Here is a 19,878-nt window from a genome sequence, read left to right as displayed (position 1 = left end):
AAGACTTGCAGGTGATGGGTATCGAAAACCCGTGACAGTCTGCTCAGAATCAAAGTCCAGGCTGGCTGGGGCAGAGGGGACGCAGGACACATTTCCATGTGTTCAAACCCAGGCCTGGCTGACTCTTAACGCGTTAATGTCCTTCAAAGGGCTCTAAGGGATCCTCCCGATGCTGGCATGAATTCTGCCCCGTGATCTGTTTTAAGCAGAAGCACGGGGGTGCTGGGAAGTGTGCGGGTGGCAGGAACCTGGCTCCTGCCCGTGGGCCCGGGGCTGCCTGGGGCAGGGGACTCGCCTCGGGGCAGTGCACCTGGGGCCTACCCGGCCTTGGCCCTGCCAGGCCGCTGACCTGCTCAGTGATTCTGCTGCGTCCCTTCTCTTCAAACTACTTTCCTCCCCTGTAAAATGAGGGGTTCAGATGAGACCTGTTCCAGGACTCTGAGCTCCTGAACCCCACGTTCTCAGCCAAGGTGCCCATCATCCTTGGGGTGCAGTATGTGCCGAGTGTACTGGAACCACCAGGATTTAAAAAGTATTTCTACTGGGATGGAGAAACTCACAGAAATTTTCAAGCTGAAGGGAGCCTTGTGAACACCTGTGGTTTCCATCTCTCGGGCCCGGTAAGTCGGTTCCGGGCAGCCCCGCCAGCCGGCTGTGGGGTCGGGCATCTTGACCCGTGGGAGTCACCCCGCCTCCCGTAGCTGGGTCCTGGGTGATGACAGGGGAGTGTTGGTTTGAGAACACAGAGGAAAAGGAGCTGAGACGTGGAGGAGAGGCTGTGATCTTGCTGAAGTCCACAAACCCCACATTTCCAGACCGCCTGTCCCCCACCTCGCACTTCCTAGCTCCACAGGGCTGAGTGTTAGGCTCAGTGTGGAGCATGGGGCTGGGGAGCCAAGGCCCAGGTCAAACTGGGCCGGGTTTGAGTCTGGTTCTGCCATGTACTGGCTGGGGACCTCTGTGGGCCCAGTTCTGCCCTTGAGAGATGAAGTATTACCCCAAGGGCTGTAGTGGGGGGACAGTGTCGCACCCACAGGCTCCCTGTAAGAAAGACTACAGTCCAAGGGGCTGGAGGTTTTGAAGACTGTTAACATTTTACCTTTAGTCTTTAAAATTTTTATTATTTTATATTTATAATTATAGTACTATTTTGTGTTTTAAATATAGGGAAGTGCAAAAAACAAACAAAACAATGGATCCTAAGCCTCCCACTCAGATAACTTCTGTTGACATTAACAGGAAAATCAAGTGGGTCCTGAGGCAGGAGAAAATCTGGCAAGACTAGAAGGCATACACACGGAGATGGAGAAGCCTTGCCCTGCCCAGCCCCCCGTCTCCCACTGCAGGGGAAATACAGACACTTGCTTGTGATTCCTTCCAGAAAAATGCTCATGTGTGCCCGAGCTTCTAGGAAGCAGCCTCCGCGCGGAAGTGTATGTCCTTCCCTTTCAGGCTCATGAGCGCCACCGCCATCGTCCACCTAACCCTCCCAGCAAGTGCCCGGCCACTTCATCCTTCTGGCCCTGCTGGCCTCCATCCAGCCTTCCAGCCTCCTCCACAGCCTCCTTCTCCCACGTCACGGGTTCCACAGTACTGGCTTGGGAGCTCCGAAGGCTGGGGTAGAGGCCAGCCCTCCTCTGAGTCCAGAGCCCCACCCAGGGCAGCTGCGGGTCGTGTCAGGACAGGGGTGGAGGCAGGGAGCTAGGAGGCTGCGGGCAGTATCCGGTCAAGGGGAGGGCCAGCATCCTGTCAGATTCCGCCACCCACGACAGGCTTGTGGAACTCCCCACAACGACGTGAGCAGAGCCGGCCAGAGTGCCCCAGGTACACGGCTGTCCAGATGGAAACAAACCGTTTCCTTCTTCCAACACTTCCCACCCTCCACGCTTGCGCCCCAGCCGCGAATACCCCGGCCTTCGTTCACACTCAGTGACCGCACTCGTCGTCTCGCTCGGGGAGACCCGCGGGCTCTGAGCGCACGCCTGTCCTGGAGCGCGGGTGCTGCTCCAACGCCCGCTCGGAGTCTCTCTCGCCTTCTCTCCGCTAACCTGCCGGCGTCAGCCGCATTCAGGGACTGGGGCTGAGCAGCCGCGAGACCTCACGGTCTGCCGAGCGGTCGTCACCGAGGGCTGCCCTTCCACGGGAAGAAGGGACAGAGCGGATCTGCTGACACGGTCTACACTGACTCGCTCTGCAGCGAACTCCGGACCAACGGTGCCACCTCTGGGTCCGTCACGGGCTGACCCGCCCGCACCACTCACTGGCACAAGGCACCTGCTCACTGGGTGGCAAGGGAAAGGGCCTCTTAGTCATGGTTCATCCAACACAGAATTTCAGAGTCCAGTCGATTGCTCCAGGAGAGGCCACGGAGGGGTCGGCGCGACAGGGCGGGGTGACCTGGGGAACAAGGCCACGGAGGGGTCGGTGCGATAGGGCGGGGTGACCTGGGGGACGAGGCCCGTCTGGAGTGCCTCAGCAGGCCCGAGGTCCCTGGCACGTGGAGTTCAGGACTCTCGGGGAAGCAGGGAGGCTGCCGGGGAAGTGGCACGTGGACTGTGATTGGAGTGTTCCCCAAGGAAATGTTCTAGAAATAGAATGTCAGTGCTCACGCACCGCTGGCCGCTGGCTTCAGAGAACCGCAGGGAAGCTTATGTTAAGTCAACCAGAGGCTGGCGGGCAGGAGAGGAGGGCGGACTGTCGACCTGTCTCGGAGAGCCAGAGGGGGCAAGGGCCACGCTGCACAGAGGCAGTCCCATCTGCAGGTGCCTCTCTCCATGTCACCCACCATCAAAGAGACCCTCCCGTGAGCCACTCCCCAGTCACCTCATTCCTCTGCCCCCACCCATAGCAGAATTCCTTCAGAGTGCCCCCGTTCTTCTTTAGGCACAGTGCGGGGGTCCCAGTCAGAGGCACCGCCTTGGGCAGAGGCCCTGGGGCCATCACGTGCTCGTCATGGCTAGGGAGCGGCTGGAGTCGTGAAGCCGCACGGTGCGGAGGGGCTGGGGCTGGGAAATCGCCGAAGTCGGCCCACCCCGCCCTTTGCGGTCTACGGCCCTGACTTTGGATTTGGTTCTAAGTGGTAACCGAGACCGCCAACAGATGCCAGAAAGGTACTGAAATAGTATCTCGAAGGTACCAACGGAGACCGCGTCAGCCTAAAATCACACACACAGCGAAACTATCTTCCAAGGACACACAAAACCCGAGGAAGTGCACCATTGTCGCTCCTCACAAAAAGCAATTCTAAAATATGAATTCCGGGGTGCAGGCTGGCCACCTCGGAGGGAAGGACCACAGGCAAGAGAAGAATGGGGAGCAAAGAAATCGGTCAGTAGGTCAGTAATGGATTATTAAACAGAACAATACTTCGTTCTAACATGCAGGTTAAAAAAACCTAGCATACTGGAAGTTTTCAGATCCTTGTGTACTTTAGGAGAATAGAGATGCCAATAAATTAAATTTTGGTAAGCTAATTATGCATGTACAGATTTTGAGAACGATAATTAAAGGAACAGAAAAAGAGCATATGAGTTTTATTTTTTTTTAAGATTTTATTTACTTATTTTTTGAGAGAAAGTGAGAGAGAGAAATCACAGAGAAGAGGGAGAGGGAGCAGTGGACTTGCTGCTGAACAGAGAGCCTGATGTGGGGCTCGATCCCAGGACCCCGAGATTGTGACCTGAGCTGAAGGCAGATGCTTAGCCGACTGAGCCACCCAGGTGTCCCACGTATATGAGTTTTAAACCAGTAAAGCAGGGGGTGGGGTGGAGGGAGAATAAATTTAAAAACTCTTACTCCATAATAAGGCAAGAATGGAAAAAGGAAAAGTGGAACAGGTCAAGATAAGATGGTAAAAGTAAATCTCAATACGTTAGCAATTACAATAAACGTATGAGGGTGTGATTCTCAAGCCAAAAGACGAAGACTGTGGACTTGGATACAAAAATCCAAACCGAGAAAAATCAAGACGCGTGTGGTTTACAAAGAACATACTTAAAAACTTAAGGACACAAACAGATTGAAAATAAAATGGTAAATAATCCCAAGGCAAATAGCAACCCGAAGCAAGCTGGGGTGGCTTGAGCAGCAGACGGCAACGGTTACTGGACAGAGCGTCGCTACACAGGGACAATCGTGCCCACAGGAAGAGCAGCTGTCTCTCCGCTGCACGCACCGACTCGCATAGAACCGACAGCACTGCAGGGAAAACCCGACAGTCGGCCAGCGGAGGGGCGCCGGGTGACAGGGCGGGTGGCAGCTCGAGCCTGTAGGGCAGGGGTGTTCTAAGGCAGCACAGTAAGGGACTCGTCCGTCCTTCTCTGAGTCGCGGTGCGTACGTGTGTGACGTGTGCACCGCGCACCCGCCTGAGGGGCTGCGGAGTGTGGGTGAGCGTGTGGGGCTCACAGGACACCGAATAAGTGACCAGACCACACCCCCCGATCCCACTTCAGGACACCTTTGCCCAAGAGTTACATCGTGGGTGTTGCCAGATGACCATGTGGAAGGGGACCGACGATGGATTTCGGATGGTCAGTACCTTTTCCCAGCTGGGGAGTGTCTCAGGACCTGTCTGAACCCAGCGACCCGCCGCTGTCTAAGTAGACTCAGTCCAGGTACTGGACCCCCATGGAAGGCCCAGGGTAGCCGGAGCTCCCCGTAAATCCCCAGAGCCTCGGAAAAGGCCGACACACCTGCCTCCACGGCTCTGCCTCGAGGGCCAGCACTGAAATTGTCTAAGGGCTGAGTGGTTCCTTGACAGGAATTGGAGACAACTGGAATGTCAAGCACCAAGCAAGCTCTGACAAGAGTGCAAAACCAGCATCCTCCGGTGGCCCAGACACAGTCACCTGACCAGAGTCACAGAGCCAGCTCCTTCTCCTGGGCGAGTTTCCGGGGGCATTGCAGCCCGTGTCCTCACCCGAACAATGAGGACGATAAAGTGACCTCTCACATTTGGGAAGATTAGAGAATGATGTAAAGTGCCCCAAGTAGCTTCTTCGAATACACACAGCCACACGCTGCCCCTGGACGGGAGCTGGAGGAGCTCGGCTATGTGCTGACAGCAAAAACGGACCCAAGCCCAGTTTGCACTTTTGGTCCCTTGAATTACTTTAGGATGGGACCTGTTCCATCCCATTTGCTTCCTAGAGACTGACTTAATCCTCCTGAGTTCAGCGCAAGCAAAGGTGACGATACCAACCACCACCGGTTAGAAAAGGAAGTGGGTCTACAACAGAAATAAGAGTGCGTTTGTCTTAACAGAGACCTCACGCTCCAAGAGAGGGACTCCCCCAAGAACTCTCCCCCATTTCCACCCCTGGTGGTCTGGCCCGAGGGGACGACCAGGACGGGCCTCGGAGGCTGGGGCTCCTGGGAGGGGTTGTGCAGTCCTCAGCCCTGGCAACCCCCGCCCGGCTGCACGCACAGCGCTCCTGGCATCATTTGTTGGTGAAGCCGCGGGGCAACACTCAGGTGCCCTTCCAACAAAGGACTACAGACTCGGGGGCTGGTGGGACAGGACATCGGCTGCTGCAATTCTCAGTGACAGACAGCACGAGCAGCAGAGGAAGCAGAGGCAGCGCCGTGGTCCAGGTCCGCAGTTCCCTTCTGTACCATCCCAGCGGCGGGCTCTCTAACCTCTCAGCCTCGCGCCGTCCATCCTTCACAACCACACGCATTTCCTAAACCTCAAACATAAAGTGTTGTCGACCCACTGAAACCTGGGGCTCCCCATCACTCCACTTCTCCAACGTTTCCAGCGAACCCCCCCTTAACCTACTCGAAATGTGGGACCTTGACCAGCAGCATAGGCACCACTCGGACACTTGTTAGAAATGCACAATGCCAGGTCCTTCGCTGCAGGACTAGACCCTGCATTTGGTAAGGTCCCAGGAGCTCAGATGCGCTCTAAGTTTGAATAGCACTGTCTTAGGGGCTCGATACAGAGCTAGCAGCAGACCCAACCGTGAGGCTTTTTTAGTGAGTGGTAGGTCATTTTAAAAATTAAAAATATCTTTCCTGTCACACATTCAGAAACACTGACTACTCAGAAAATAGCAACACGACACACTGGACAGCACATCCAGGCGCAGCCCGGAGCACAAACACCCAGGTGCAGGAGCAGGGACACAGGATCAAGTTTAAACTCTTCCAAGTCATATGCAGACCTCTATAATCATGTCTCCTACCTCCCCGGTCCCTGCAAACACCCACAAACCCTATCATGTCACATTTCCACCTGACAGACTCCCAGGGTCGGCTCTGGGACACCCATTACCTGCGCCTGGGGGGCTGTTTGGGTGGCTGAGCTCACGCTTCTGGGCCCAGACCAGTCAATCTGAAAAGCTTTCTCACACCCCCCCAATGCTCGGTGGACTCCCTCTTTAGTGCTTCCCCACATGAAAACACAGGGTACCTACATCTCCTTGTCTGCCTGCAGCAGGTCTGGGACCACAAACCACATCACCACTAGGGCCACCTTTCACTTTCAAAACCGCCATTTGACAAATGACAAGGCTACCCTCAACAGGTGCTCAGGCCGTGAGCCTCGAGACCACGGGTGGACCCTTGCACATCCGCACCTCGCCTCTGCAACACTGTCAGAACCCAGTCCACACAGTGGTCAGTGCCTGCAGGAACCTGTCTCCCCCCAGCACCCCCAGCTGTTTGTGGGCTGCCTCCCCACCCTCCTCTTTGCTCCGCCCCCAACTTCAATTCTTTTTTTTTTAAAGATTTTATTTATTTATGTGACAGAGAGACAGCCAGCGAGAGAGGAAACACAGCAGGGGAGTGGGAGAGGAAGAAGCAGGCTCCCAGCAGAGGAGCCCGATGTGGGACTTGATCCCGGAACGCCGGGATCACGCCCTGAGCCGAAGGCAGACGCTTTACGACTGAGCCACCCAGGCGCCCCACCCAACTTCAATTCTTAACCCAGCAGCCGGTGAGTCTCCTCAAACCTGCTCAGATCCCGCCGCTCCTCTGCTTAAACCTTCAAACCATTTCCAAGTCACTTGCAGTCACTGCGACTGCTCCTTCTGACCTTACCTTCCACCACCTTCTCCGAAACCACTTGGTCTCCTGCTGTTCCTCAGCTCTTTCCCTGCCCACTCCAGCTACCCAGAACATAGAACACTCTTCCCCTAGATATCCTTGTGTATATTCCACACATCTGTTTTTGCTCAAATGTCACTGGATCACCTGACCACCCTATGTAAAACAGCAACCCCTCCCTCCCCAATACTTCCTTTTTTTCTACAGAACTTACCACTACCTGGTAACATACACTTTTCTCCAGCCTTAGCACAAGGAGGGACTGTTCTAAGCTTACAAATGTCAGATCCGAGTGTATAAGCACTTTGCTCACTGATGCACCCCAGCATCTGCGGGCACCCAACTTATGTGGCAAACCAAAGACCAGCACTGGGGGCGCTGGACTGTGATTATACGTTTACAGAGCTGTCTTAACCTACCGGATCATCTCTCCTGGAAATTCTTAGCGTCCAGCGGACTCTGTCTGGAGGAGCCCAGAGTCACAGTGAATGTGAAGTGACTGAACGACTTGTCCTGAAGGCAGAGGCCAGACCAAATGCTTTCCTGAGGCTCCTTCCTGCTGTGCCTTCTCCTCTCTCCTGTTACAGTCCCTACAGATGGAACCTTCCTCTGGCCCAGGCTTTTGAGCACATTCCCAAACGACAAACACCGGACGTTCATTTGACAATAACGACAATCAAAGAAAAACTTTCATTCTGAAAAGAATTTATTTATCTCACCGTTTCCTGGCCAAGTCAATGGCTTTGGTTATTTGTACAAAGGTTCTAAAAACTGGCTTTCAGCATTGGTTTTTCCAGACAAGGGAACTTTATCATAAGAAGCTAGAGCTCTGCTCTCAACCCCTGTGAGGTCTGCTCTGAGGACCTAGGCTGGATATCATCTCAGCCTGGAAGATGCTTCCTGCTATCATTTTGGGACCCACCATGGTCAGATCCACGCTCTCCTCCCCAAACCCTCCAGGCCACGCAGATGTCATGTGCAGCTGTGGCAGAGAAGCTCCTGAAATGTGTGATTATATCAAAAAAGTTTCCCCTAAAGTCAGCCAATACACACAGTACCTAGAACTCATCCCCTGTTCCAGGTTACTCACCAGACACGCTACATGATGCGCACCAGTTAACATGCCAGAGAAAAATTACATTTCTAAAAAAAAGGAAACAAGCAAACAAAGAAAATGAAAAGAACACAGCTCTCCTCCTGATTTGACAGACTGCAGAATCCCAAAATGCAGACGCCACCCCTCTCCATGCCCAACAGCCCCCCAGGGGCTTCTCAATCTGATCCAAAGCAGCGGCATCCACATCCTTGACCAGTCTGGGCTCTTGCTTCAGCAGCTGCGGCCAGGCAGTGTCTTCTCTCTTGCAGAACTCTGACCTCAAGCCTCTTTCATGCGTCCCCAAATTCCAGGAAGCATAAAAAACAAAACAAAACAGCAGAGCACAAGAGTATACTTTGGAACTTTAAAAACAGGATAGTCACAGTAACGAATACGACCACACAGCAGCCTACAATCTAGACCCTATTCCCTTAGGTAACAGGATTTATCTAAAAGCTGTCTCTCGAAACTCAATGCACCCAATAATCATAATCATATCTGCATACATAATACTGAATTCCTCTCCCCAGAATGACACTGGAGATTTAATGTTTAACAGGGTAAAAATCTAGGAAAAATACGGGAGAGAAAACGAGACTTGGTTTCGGTCTCTCTTGTCAGTCCTCTTTACCAGCTGAACAGAGTTCATCGGCGGAGAAGCTGGAGTACAAGTGGGGAGATTAATCATCACAATTTAAATTCTAAGACTCTCATATCCTGAAGTCAAACACACCCAACCACCCGTGCAACACGCTACCGCTTGCTGTTAGGTCACGGGCAACGCTCCAACCTCATCACAGCATGTAAAGTTCCCGTCCTGTACACTTCGTTTCACGCTTCTCTAACTCGCCCCCTCGCCTTCTGTTGGCGCTACGGCCTCGGCTTTCACCCCAGGGAGGGGGCTGGTCCACCTTGTGCACACAGGTCACCAACTGCGCTCTCTACGTTTCCCAACAACGAACCCAACTACTTGCTTCTCGTTCCCAACCTAAGAGCGCCACCGTGTGTGTAAGCACCCCCTTCTCCCACGGCCCGGCCGGGCACTCGGCGGCACGGACCCCAGTCCAGCGCGCCGCCTCCCGACTACCCCCGCCGCCCGGCACGTACCCGCCCCCGCGTCTTTCAGGAGCACCCACAGCTGTCTATCTGCCGGTGGAGCTCCACGATCCTCCGCCCCATCAGCGCGGCCTCGGCGGCCTTCCTCTCCGCCTTCTCGCACAGCTTCAGCACCCGCTCCTCCGCCTCGCCGCCCGCACGGCGGCCGGGACCCAGGAAGCCCTCGGCCGAGGCGTCCACCTCGCTCTGGAGCTCGTCCAGCAGGCTCGCCACCTCCAGCAGCCTCCGGCGGGCCCGCAGGTGCGCGCGCACGTGCTCGCGCTCGAGGGCGGCGACGTCCCGGCGGGCGGCGGCGCGCGCGGGGCTCGGGGGGCGGCCGCAAGGATGCTCGGGCCACCGCCGCTCGTCCGCATCCGCGTCCGCGGGCCGCATCGCGCCGCCAGCGCCCGCGCGGCCCGGTCACCGCCCCGGAGAGGCCCGCGGGCTGACAGCGAGCTCCGGGCAGAGGGCCGAGCTCGCCGTGACGAGCAACAGGTTCCCCAACTTTTCGTAGCACAGACGGCGTCCAAAATGGGGCCCTAGCCGTCTGCCAGAGCTGTGCTCACGTGCGGCCCTTTTACGACATGCCGGAACATCTTTGCGGCCGCGCCCGGCAGCCGTCTGTACGCGCGGAGTGTGGACGTCGTCCTTCCTGCGCTCGGTTGGTGCGCATCCTGCTCCCGGGATGGCGCTTACTGGCTAGGGCTCTAGCTTTTTAACGTTCTAATTCCTAAGTAACCGACTCCTGTCGGCACTGATGGGATCCTTTAGTGCAGCGAGAATGGAAGTGGCGAGCTCGGCGTCGGGGTTTCGGTGTGCGCATGGCGGCTCCCCTAATCACCACTCGCTCTGCGTTCCCGGGCGGTGGCTCTCCCCAGCCCTGCCCGGATAGTGCTGATGCTAACCGCCCTGTTCTCCTTGCCGGTCCGCCCCGGCCCCGCCCCCGCCCTGACTTCTTTCTGGAGGATAGGATTCCTTCTGCCTTGCGTTTTGGTTCCAAGTCTGCGCCTCGCTTTCCCGGACCGTGGTGGAGGTCTGCGCCAGCACGGGAGCCTCGGCCCCGCCTGGCGCCCGGTGTGCCCTTGGGCAATAATTATAGAGGAATTCATGCTCCATCAGGCCGCCTAAGGCCTTTCCTAAGACGATAGGCTCTGCAGGCAGGTTCTTGGTTCTGTTTTCCCACAGTCCTTACCTGGCTTGGCACACAGCAAGAGCTCAATAAATGTTGGTTTAACATTATTTCCCAACTTTTTTTACTTTTTTTAATTGTAGTTGACAATGTTACGTTAGTTTCAGGTGTACAACTAGTGATTTGGCAGCTCTGTACATTATGCTATGCTTACTGCAAGTGTAGCTACTGTCAACAGATAATTTTAAATGTGCCTACTATATTGCCATTGTGGGATGGTGAGGTAAATTTCTAGGCTTTTTCACTCTGTGTGTCTCTAGCAGATAATATTGGGGAGACCCTCCTTATGGGTTGGCCAGAGGTCACAGCTCCTTTAGGCTACTCTCTTCTGTGCAAGTGGCCCCTCCATCTTCAAAGGCAGCAACATCATGTCGAATCCTTCTTATCGTTTTAATCTCTGACATCACTGTCTGCTTCTAGCCAGAGAAAACTCTACTTCAGGGGTTCTCATGATTAGATCAGGTGTGCCTGAATAATCTCCCTTTTGCAATATAATGTAACGTCACAGGAGTAACACCAGAGAGCAAAGCTCATGGAAAGCAAAGCCATATTAAAATTATGCCTAGCACAGGCTTCTAGGAATCCTAAGTGCATGATTTCACAGCAGCCAGAGAGACAAAAGTAGCAGTAATTGCGTCTAGAGAGCTAAACATAACCAGAATTGTCTGGCTTTTGGTGCATGAGTGGAACGAATAAAACACATAGGAGACCCACTAAATTTTTGAGGTAGTCATCTTAGCAAAAATGCTGCCACCTTGGATGAAGAAAGACTGAGACTGTCCAAAATGGTTAAGGCTTCTAGACTCCCAATTTTCTACTAGCAGAAAGCAGGCTTGGTAGCCAAAACTGACATATTTTTCAGTGCCCTCTTCAGAAGTGACCAGAGTGTGATGGAAAAGGAAGCACATGTTGGAGAGCACACAGTGTTGTGGAGAACATTGGCTAAAGGCCGGGTCAGCAGGCTACAGCCCTTGAACTAAGAATGTTTTTCACATATTTAAAGAGTTGCTTAAGAAAAAAAGAGGAAGAGGAGAAAGATGTGACAGAGACTGTATGTGGCCCACAAAGCCTAAAAATGTTGATTCTCTGGCCCTTTACAGAGAAAGTGTGCCAACACCTGCCCTATGAACCATTTTTAGGTTGCAGGACCAAGGCCTAATCAAATATTTCTTACCCTTAGAGAGACCAGACAGTATTTGCCCCACAGCCTGTCAACATTGCTGTAATTCAGTTCCTGCTGTCATTCGTCCTCCCTAACAAATGGGCGCTAATCTGTCACGTCACCTGTGTGTGTCGGCTCTGTGTGGGTGTTATGGACTACATGTTTGTGTTCCCCCAAAATTCATGTGTTGAAACCCCAATTAAATGGTATGTGGATTCGGGGCCTTTGGGAGGTAATGAGGTCATGAGGGTGGAGCCCCCATAATAGGATTAGTGCCCTTAGAAGAAGAGACACCAGAGAACTAGCTGGCTCATTCTCTTTCCACCATGTGAGGATACTGTGGGAGGGCAGCTGTCCACAAGTCAGGAGGAGGGCTCTCCCTAGATGCCAAATCTGCCAGTACCCCGATCTTGGATTTCCAGCCTCCAGAACTGTGAGAAATAGTTTGTCGCCTTCAGCCACCCAGTCTATGGTATTTGTTATGGTAGTCTGAACTAAGAGGGCAGAACTTGTCTTTTAAGAAGTGCATAGGCCTCTGGGCCATGAAAAGCTGTATTTGAACCTGATGTGGAGCACAAGATCCCGGACTTCTAGCCAAATGCCATGACTAGAGGAAATTTGGGGGGATCCTTAGATAAGGATGAGGAAATTTTACATGAGTAATCGGGGACAATGGGGACAAACTGTGGTAGGTTGTATAAATGATCCAAGTTCTCCACCCTCTCCTGCATCCACGTCCTTTGCCTGTGTCTTGCTTTGGCCAATGAAATGTTAGCAGACGTGACACAAGCGCATGCTCAAAGCATGCTAACACACTTGGGCCCTCTTTACTCTTGTCTCTGCCTTGCTATGAGAAGAACATGCTGGGTTGTCCTACTCGTCTCAGGAGGAAGGGGAGAGAAACAGTGGACCAAGTTGTCCTAGACAGGCCCAACTTAGATCCGCGGGTCCACAGACATATTAGTGAGCCAGTCGGGATCATCCACGTCCCAGCCAAACTACAGACCCTTGAGCAATGTTTGCTGTTGTTACTGGCACTTAGGGTGGCTTATGCGGCAAAAGGTAACCGATCCACTTGGTGTGAAGCCTGTCTAGGTGAGATTATGGACCCAGATAAATCAAGATGCCAAGCTCCTCCATAGTTTTACCCTACTCAGTCTCAGTTGGAGGAATCTCACCCAGATGCCTAGATGATCTTGGTTTTTTCCTTTATTTTTTTAAAAATATTTTATTTATTTATGGGGTGCCTGGGTGGCTCAGTTGGCTAAGTGTCTGCCTTTGGCTCAGGTCATTATCCCAGGGTCCCGGGATCGAGCCCTGCATCAGGCTCCTGCTGAGCAGAGAGCCCAACCAGGGTCTCCAACCCAGCACACTGAGATCATGACCTGCGTGAAAAGCAGATGCTTTTAACTGACGCTTTTAACTGACTGAGCCACCCAGGCGCCCCTGGGTTTTTTTCTTTAGAAACTTGGGCCAGCGGTGCCTGGCTGGCTCTGTTGTGAGTTCATGCCGCACACTGGGCATGGAGCCTACTTAAAAAACAAAAACAAACCCAAACAACTTCAGAAACTTAGGCCTGGAGTATCTTCTTCAGGAAGTGGTATTCATTCCCTTTGCACCTCCAAACCTTCTTCCATATTCCACTTTCACCCTGAACCTGTGTCCTATTTTTCTGGAGCTCACAGCACCACTCACCAATTTTAGAAAATATAAATCAGCCATTACTACAGACACATTTAATATGACTGCCATATGCAAAAATGATGTTCCCCAAAGTTGTACATTTTACAGTCAAGATCACATTACTATGGTCAGCTGCAAACCACATCACACCACATCGGGGATTCTGGAGGAAGGGGGATCTTTGTTACACAGCAGCAGAGAACCTGGCAACCTGCAGAAAAGTGGAAAAGAGAGCGTGTATGTAATGAACTGGATAATCAAACTAAGGAGTGTGAAGGTGGTGTTGAAGGTTGCTGGATTCTTCTAGTTGTTCGTAGTAGGATGTAAGAGGAAGAAACAAGTGTTGCATATAAAAGAGCCAGGACTTGCTGGGTTGGCTGGATGTCTCATTCCCAGCCTCTCTGGATGGCAGACAGTGCTAACATAAAGCAAGGGCTCTTGACAGAGATCAAATCCACGTTGCTGTCAGGAAAACGTGGTTTAAAGATGAGACCCAAAGGCATGACTAGAAATGCTCTGTTAAAACCTCAGGAAGATTTATGGTGTTGTCTCATAGAGCCTTTCAAACACACAAAAGGCCTGCTGAGGATCTCAAAGTCATGCCTCGTAGATCTTCTCTTGCAAACAGCAGGATCTCTAGGAATCTGAAGGGCACTGTCCCTGCAAATATCACTGGAAGCCTGGGGTAGAGAAGGACTTATCTCAATGAGTTTTGTGGGTGTGGCTTTCATGGGTATATTAATCAATTATGAGTAAATAAGAAGCAGTGTTTCAAAAGGAATCATATCAATTTGAGTTAAGGGAAGCAGAGATCATACAAAATGAAAAGGGAATCTTGGAACCCCAAATTTCTGCAAGCAAGAAGCAGTCGGGGGGCGCCTGGGTGGTGCAGTCGTTAAGTGTCTGCCTTCGGCTCAGGGCGTGATCCCGGTGCTCTGGGATCGAGTCCCACATCAGGCTCCTCCACTGGGAGCCTGCTTCCTCCTCTCCCACTCCCCCTGCTTGTGTTCCCTCTCTCGCTGGCTGTCTCTCTCTGTCAAATAAATAAATAAAATTTAAAAAAAAAAAGAAGCAGTCGGAAAAAACTACTCAGCTGCAATCCCAAACTACATCTTCCGAAAAAAGGAAAGATAATCCAGAGATTGGGACAGCGAGCCCAGAGGGTGGAGCCAGATTCACAAAGAATTGTTCCCAGGCAGTGAGACTGAGCCCTGATGGAGGAACTGGAAACAAAGCCCAGCTGCATGGCAGAAACTGCTACAGACCGGTGATTGCTATATGCTTCCTGTTCCCCTCTCTTGGGTTGTGTCTGCAGCAGCTGGACGATGCTGGTCCCACCAGGGCATGGTGGGTGTCTGGGGCGGATAGAGCATCTCGCTAGTGCACAGGTCTGCGTGCAGCACTGTGGAACTGTCCCCAGGGAGCCTCTTCCATCCTTGGATCTGATCAGGATGACAAGACCCTGGACCTCAAGCCTCAGCCTCCTGACACAATGCGGGAAGACTTGGGGTTCTTCAGGGAGGAAGAGTCTGAGTGTGGTTTTTACAGGGGTGGGGGCATGTGAACTGTTGTAGCCCAAGGATGGACTGTATTCTCTGAAGATGGCCAACACAGCATTTCTAGTCCCATGAGCTCTTCCAGAACCTTGCCACTTCCCTATCAAGAGGAGGAATCTATGTCACCTTTTTGGGAATCTGGATGGGCCTTTGTGGCCACCTAAGAGAGCATGGCCCAGGTGATGCAGCTTTGGAGCCCTAAGGCCTCAAAAAATCCAACTATCCAGAGCCACCACAGTGGACAGACCACTGGAAGAGAGCCAAGGAGATGCCCCAGGGGCCCCAGCTTTCCAGTTTTCTGAGCCCAGGCTCCAGGCATGTGAAGTGACGGAGCATTCAAGATGATGCCAGGCCCAGCCATCCCAACAGCAATTCCACCAGACCCTGAGCCCCAAATGCTGAGCTGAGTCCTGCAAATTCTAGACCTATTGAGTTTTATTTTTTTTTAAAGATTTTATTTATTTATTCGACAGAGATAGAGACAGCCAGTGAGAGAGGGAACACAAGCAGGGGGAGTGGGAGAGGAAGAAGCAGGCTCATAGCGGAGGAGCCTGACGTGGGGCTCGATCCCATAACGCCAGGATCACGCCCTGAGCCGAAGGCAGACGCTTAACCGCTGTGCCACCCAGGCGCCCCTAGACCTATTGAGTTTTAGAGTGATCCTTTATGTAGCAAGAGATCACCAGAATAGAGTGCCAGAAGCTGCTGTTTGATGAAGACTCGATGGACCTTCGGCCTCAAAGCTGACATCGTGTTCTATGGCTGTGTAGCAGATTGCCTACTTGGCAGCTTGAAAAAAAAACCCGCTTACTATCTCACACTTTTAAAGTCAGAAGTCCAGCATGCCTAGAGTCTCTGCTCCTGTCAGCTGGGCTACCTTCCTTTCTGGAGGCCCCAGGGAAGACACCATTCCCCTGCTCATTCAGGTTGTTGGTGGACTCCAGCTGCTTGGGTCCGCGGGACTAGAATCCTGTTTCCTGGACTCATGGCTGCCCCCATCTTTACGTCAGCAACGTGCATGGCATCCTTTTTCTGCTTTGAATCTCTTGGATTTCCTCTCAAGCTCCAGCTCTCTGCTTTGAAGGGCCCATTGGATTGCACTGGACCCACCTGGATAATTACATCTGCAAAGTCCCTTTCCCCTTGTAACGTAACGTGTTTGTGGAAGTAACAGCTAGTGTGCAGGTCACGGGAGCCACAATTCTGACAAAATCTCTGACAATGAAAGCTAACCCTGAAGAACCCCAGGCAATTAGGCCTTGGTTTCTCTCTGCCTGACTTGCTGGTGACCTGCCACCAATGTAACTCAAAAGTCCTACATCGTGGTGTGCGACCTAGAACAGAGTGACACAGGCATGAAGCACAGTGTAATTGGGGAAGCCAGTTCTTTCCACAGCCTTGGGACATAAGCCCCTCTGTGTGGACCACCTCCCTTCTCACAGGGGGTCTTTTAAATACCTGTGACTTCTTTTCAAGCAAATCTGGATTATTAAAAAAAAGGGGGGGGCGCCTGGGTGGCTCAGTCGGTTAAGTGTCTAACTCTTGGTTTTGGCTCAGGTCATGATCTCAGGGTCATGAGATCGAGCCCCACATTGGGCTTCACACTCAGCATGGAGTCTGCTGGAGATCTCTCTCTCCCTCTCCCTCTGCCCCTACCCTCCCCCCGCCACACACTCTCTCTAAATAAATAAATCTTTATTTAAAAAACAAAAGCAGGGGCGCCTGGGTGGCACAGCGGTTAAGCGTCTGCCTTCGGCTCAGGGCGTGATCCTGGCGTTATGGGATCGAGCCCCACGTCAGGCTCTTCCGCTATGAGCCTGCTTCTTCCTCTCCCACTCCCCCTGCTTGTGTTCCCTCTCTCGCTGGCTGTCTCTATCTCTGTCGATAAATAAATAAAATCTTTAAAAAAATAATAATTAAAAAAAGAAAAAATAAAAAAACAAAAGCAAATCTGGAGTGACAGCACCTCCATTCTACAGGTCTTACTGAGGCTCCCTTTTCCTCTTCATATTCATTCACTCTATTAAAAAAGATTTGTTACAGAAGATTTTCTTGGCCCCTCAGCTTCCCATTGCCCCCCATTTTGGATGGAGGAGGGTGACTTTGTTAAGACATTGTGAAGGAGCTCACATTTCCTAGGATTCAAGGAGAGGGGGTTGGCGCTGAAGGAAGAGCCGTGGGCAGAAGGGTCAAGGAAGCAAGGTGGCAACAAGCAGGAGTGACAAACAGAGAACGGGATCCATGTGTCCACCTGGAACAGACTCTGTGAAGACAAGATGTGCCAGCAACCCAGGGCCTCTGAGTGGTCAGCAGACAGCAGGGCTGTCACTCTGGAGATGGACTGCACGTACCCACCCACTAGTTACCTCACAGGAGTAACCGAGCAGCGACTCTCAGGCCTGGAGCTAAACTAAGTGCACTGGGAATTCTGAACTGCAAGGCACTGTGGATGGGGGGGGGGGGCGGGCAGGCCCTGCGCAAGGCTCACCGAAGCTGCTGTGGGAGCAGAAAGCAGGAAAATGGCAAATGGCTAATGCCAACTGGAAAGCTGGGAGTCTGTTCTCACCTGTGTTTCGGGTCATGGTCCCAGGAAGTACTGGGGAAGGGGTTCATAAGAACAGTGATGCATAAACCTGTATCATTCCATCATGCATCTCACAGAAAAGTTGGGTTGATCCAGAAGGGAAGAGGGGACCCCATGAAGGGCTGGCAAGAAAACACAGGGAGCCTAGAGGGTGGCAGAGCCAGGGGTGGGGGCACTGCATCCTAACACAGGCCACAGCAGGCACCCCTCAGCCCGCCTGGAGGTGGCCTGTTACAAGGAGCTCAGGACTCTGGTTGGGGAGGGATGGTGAGGAGGGGAGCTGGGGGGATTGGGGCTGCGGGTGGCCTGTGCTCCCCAGGGAAAGGACACAGCAGTGGGATGGCAGTGCTGTGCCTTCCTGCTCATTGGCTTGAGAAACTTCAGGAGGAGATAAGTGTTCTTGGGGATACCATGCTGCTGGTCGGTTAGCAGAGGCCTCCAAGACCTCAATTCAAGGCGCGCCTGTCTGACAGCCTTCCCAATGTCTGCACCCCTGCACGGCGGACACACTCCTCGGTGCTTCCTAACGACATGGCATTTGCAGTTGTGGTCCAAAGGCTGCAAACCTTCAAGTCCTGGGTGAGTCCCTTTTTCTCACACTCCACTTGCAGCAACAGCTAGTACTTGGGACTTACTTACTATCGAGTATTCTATGTTGTGAATGCTTTACACATTGAAGTCACGTAACTCGCACAACAGCTGACGAGGTAGGTACTATCAGAGTATGCTTTACAGAGGATGTGCCGAGAGGTGAAGAGACTTGCACAAGGTCACAGTCACTTAGCTGTGGACCTGAGATTCGGTTCAGTCCCCACTGTCCACCAGCATCCTGCACCTCACATGCCTACCTGCACTGTGTATTTTTTTATGCACAGAACATATCACTTTATGGCATATTTATGTGTCCTTTCTGAAGTGTTCCCACGCTAAAATTCAGCTTCGTCAGAGCAGGGACACCATTCTGTTTCATTTCAGAATAGCGGGCCCGACACTCCGCATGCTGCATTTCAAGGCTTTTGTTACGAGTCTTCTCTGCCAGGTCTCCTCTCCACATCCCTACTTCAGGGCACGGAGCACAGTACGTGAGAATTTTGACCACGTGTACTTCCAGGCCAGAGCCCGGACCAGCAGATCCCGGGAGGACCTTTCCTGTTGTAGGAATTGTGCGTGTTTATTCCTCTCTCCAGTCCCACTGCGGTGCCCGCTGACGGATGGCCTGCCTTCCCAGCTGCAGGCTTACTGGGTGCCTGAGGAGCCCCAGCCAGTTCGCTGCATTTGACGATGACAATGGGGCACAAACTATAACCCTGAGAAACATTTTTATTATCTGTTTCCTGGCAAAGTTAAAGGGCTCAGGTTTGTTTGGACAAACTTACACATCGGTTTTAGGTCTTAAGCAAATGCTCATTACATGTGGTGTGTGTGTGTTTAAGATTTATTTAAGAGAGAAAGCAAGAGAGAGAGAGGGAAAGTGAGAGAATGAACAGGGGGAGGGGCAGAGGGAGAAGCAGGCTCCCTGCTGAGCAGAAAGCCCCATGCAGGACTCATCCCAGGACCCTGAAATCATGACCTGAGCTGAAGGCAGATGCTTCACCAACTGAGCCACCAAGATGCCCCCACATGTGGTGTTTTAACCTTGAATCCCTGTAGGGCGTGCTATTCAAATGAGTGTAACCAGACAACTGACGAGCCATGACATGGTGCTGTCCCTGTTCAGTTTGGGTCTGTGGTTCTTTCCCCAGACCATCAGGGCAGATTCCTCTCCTTCCAGGCCTCAGAGCGCTGGAAGTGCACTGGGGAGAGCAGTCAGTAATGCTGACCCTTAAATCAAACCACAAGCCAAATATAACAACAAAGCCATGTTCCAGGTTTCAAGTCAAATCAGACCTCACCAGGTTGTCCAAACTCTCCCAAGAGTCCACATTATGTGTGCCAAACAATGTCATTTAACTTCAGAGGGAAGCCCTGTTTGTCTCTTGGAAATGACAAGTTCCAAACTGCAGATAGAACCATTTTCCAGCCTTCTTCCAGTGGTATCTTCCAATGAAGCAGGCGGGACTCCTTCAGCAACTCCGCTCTTGGACAACTGACAGTGTCTTGCTTGGCCCAGAGTCTCCAGCACTGATTAGGTCACACGGGAGACAGTAAAACGCACAGAAACAGCCAAATTTAAAAACACTGAGAAATTCCAAGAGTCAAAAATACGACCACCTCATCAATTTATGGTCTAGACTCAAACTGCCTTGAGGGCCTTTCCCAAGTGAAAGTTCTTTCCAGAATGGAACACACTTGGCAATCTGTATCCCTACAGTGGTCACCACATAGAGTAAGTGCGGATTTAGTGGTATATGTAGAAAGGATGCATACACAGAAACAGAAAGGTGAAAACAAGAGGTTCTCAGGTTTCAGCTTTCCCAGGTGTCAGCCGACCAGTCAACCAGAGTCTGATGGTGAACCTATCG

General features: G+C 52.3%; 1 protein-coding gene across 2 annotated transcripts; it reads right to left on the bottom strand.

The window, feature by feature from the left end:
- Positions 1–7,739: 7,739 nt before the first annotated feature.
- On the bottom strand, positions 7,740–10,117 carry MRFAP1L2 (Morf4 family associated protein 1 like 2). 2 transcript variants are annotated; one of them, XM_045789510.2, is made up of 2 exons: positions 9,284–10,117; positions 7,740–8,434 (listed from the first exon to the last, which is right to left on the bottom strand). In XM_045789510.2, coding segments are annotated over exons 1-2 (354 nt in total). In that variant the 5' UTR covers positions 9,636–10,117; the 3' UTR covers positions 7,740–8,432. The 2 variants fall into 2 exon arrangements, with proteins under 2 accessions (XP_045645466.1, XP_045645464.1); XM_045789508.2 differs by having other exon boundaries at positions 9,255–10,110.
- Between the last annotated feature and the right edge of the window lie 9,761 nt (positions 10,118–19,878).

This window comes from Ursus americanus, chromosome 8 (genome assembly GCF_024610735.1).
Source record: "Ursus americanus isolate L20-20 chromosome 8, mUrsAme1.1.p, whole genome shotgun sequence".
Lineage (NCBI taxonomy): Eukaryota > Metazoa > Chordata > Mammalia > Carnivora > Ursidae > Ursus > Ursus americanus.
The sequence above is the reverse complement of the archived record's forward strand: the minus strand, read 5'-3'. Positions and strand labels throughout refer to the sequence as shown.

Excerpts from the sequence above, each read along its gene's own strand:
- MRFAP1L2 (XM_045789508.2), bottom strand. The coding sequence starts at position 9,635 with ATGCGGCCCGCGGACGCGGATGCGGACGAGCGGCGGTGGCCCGAGCAT.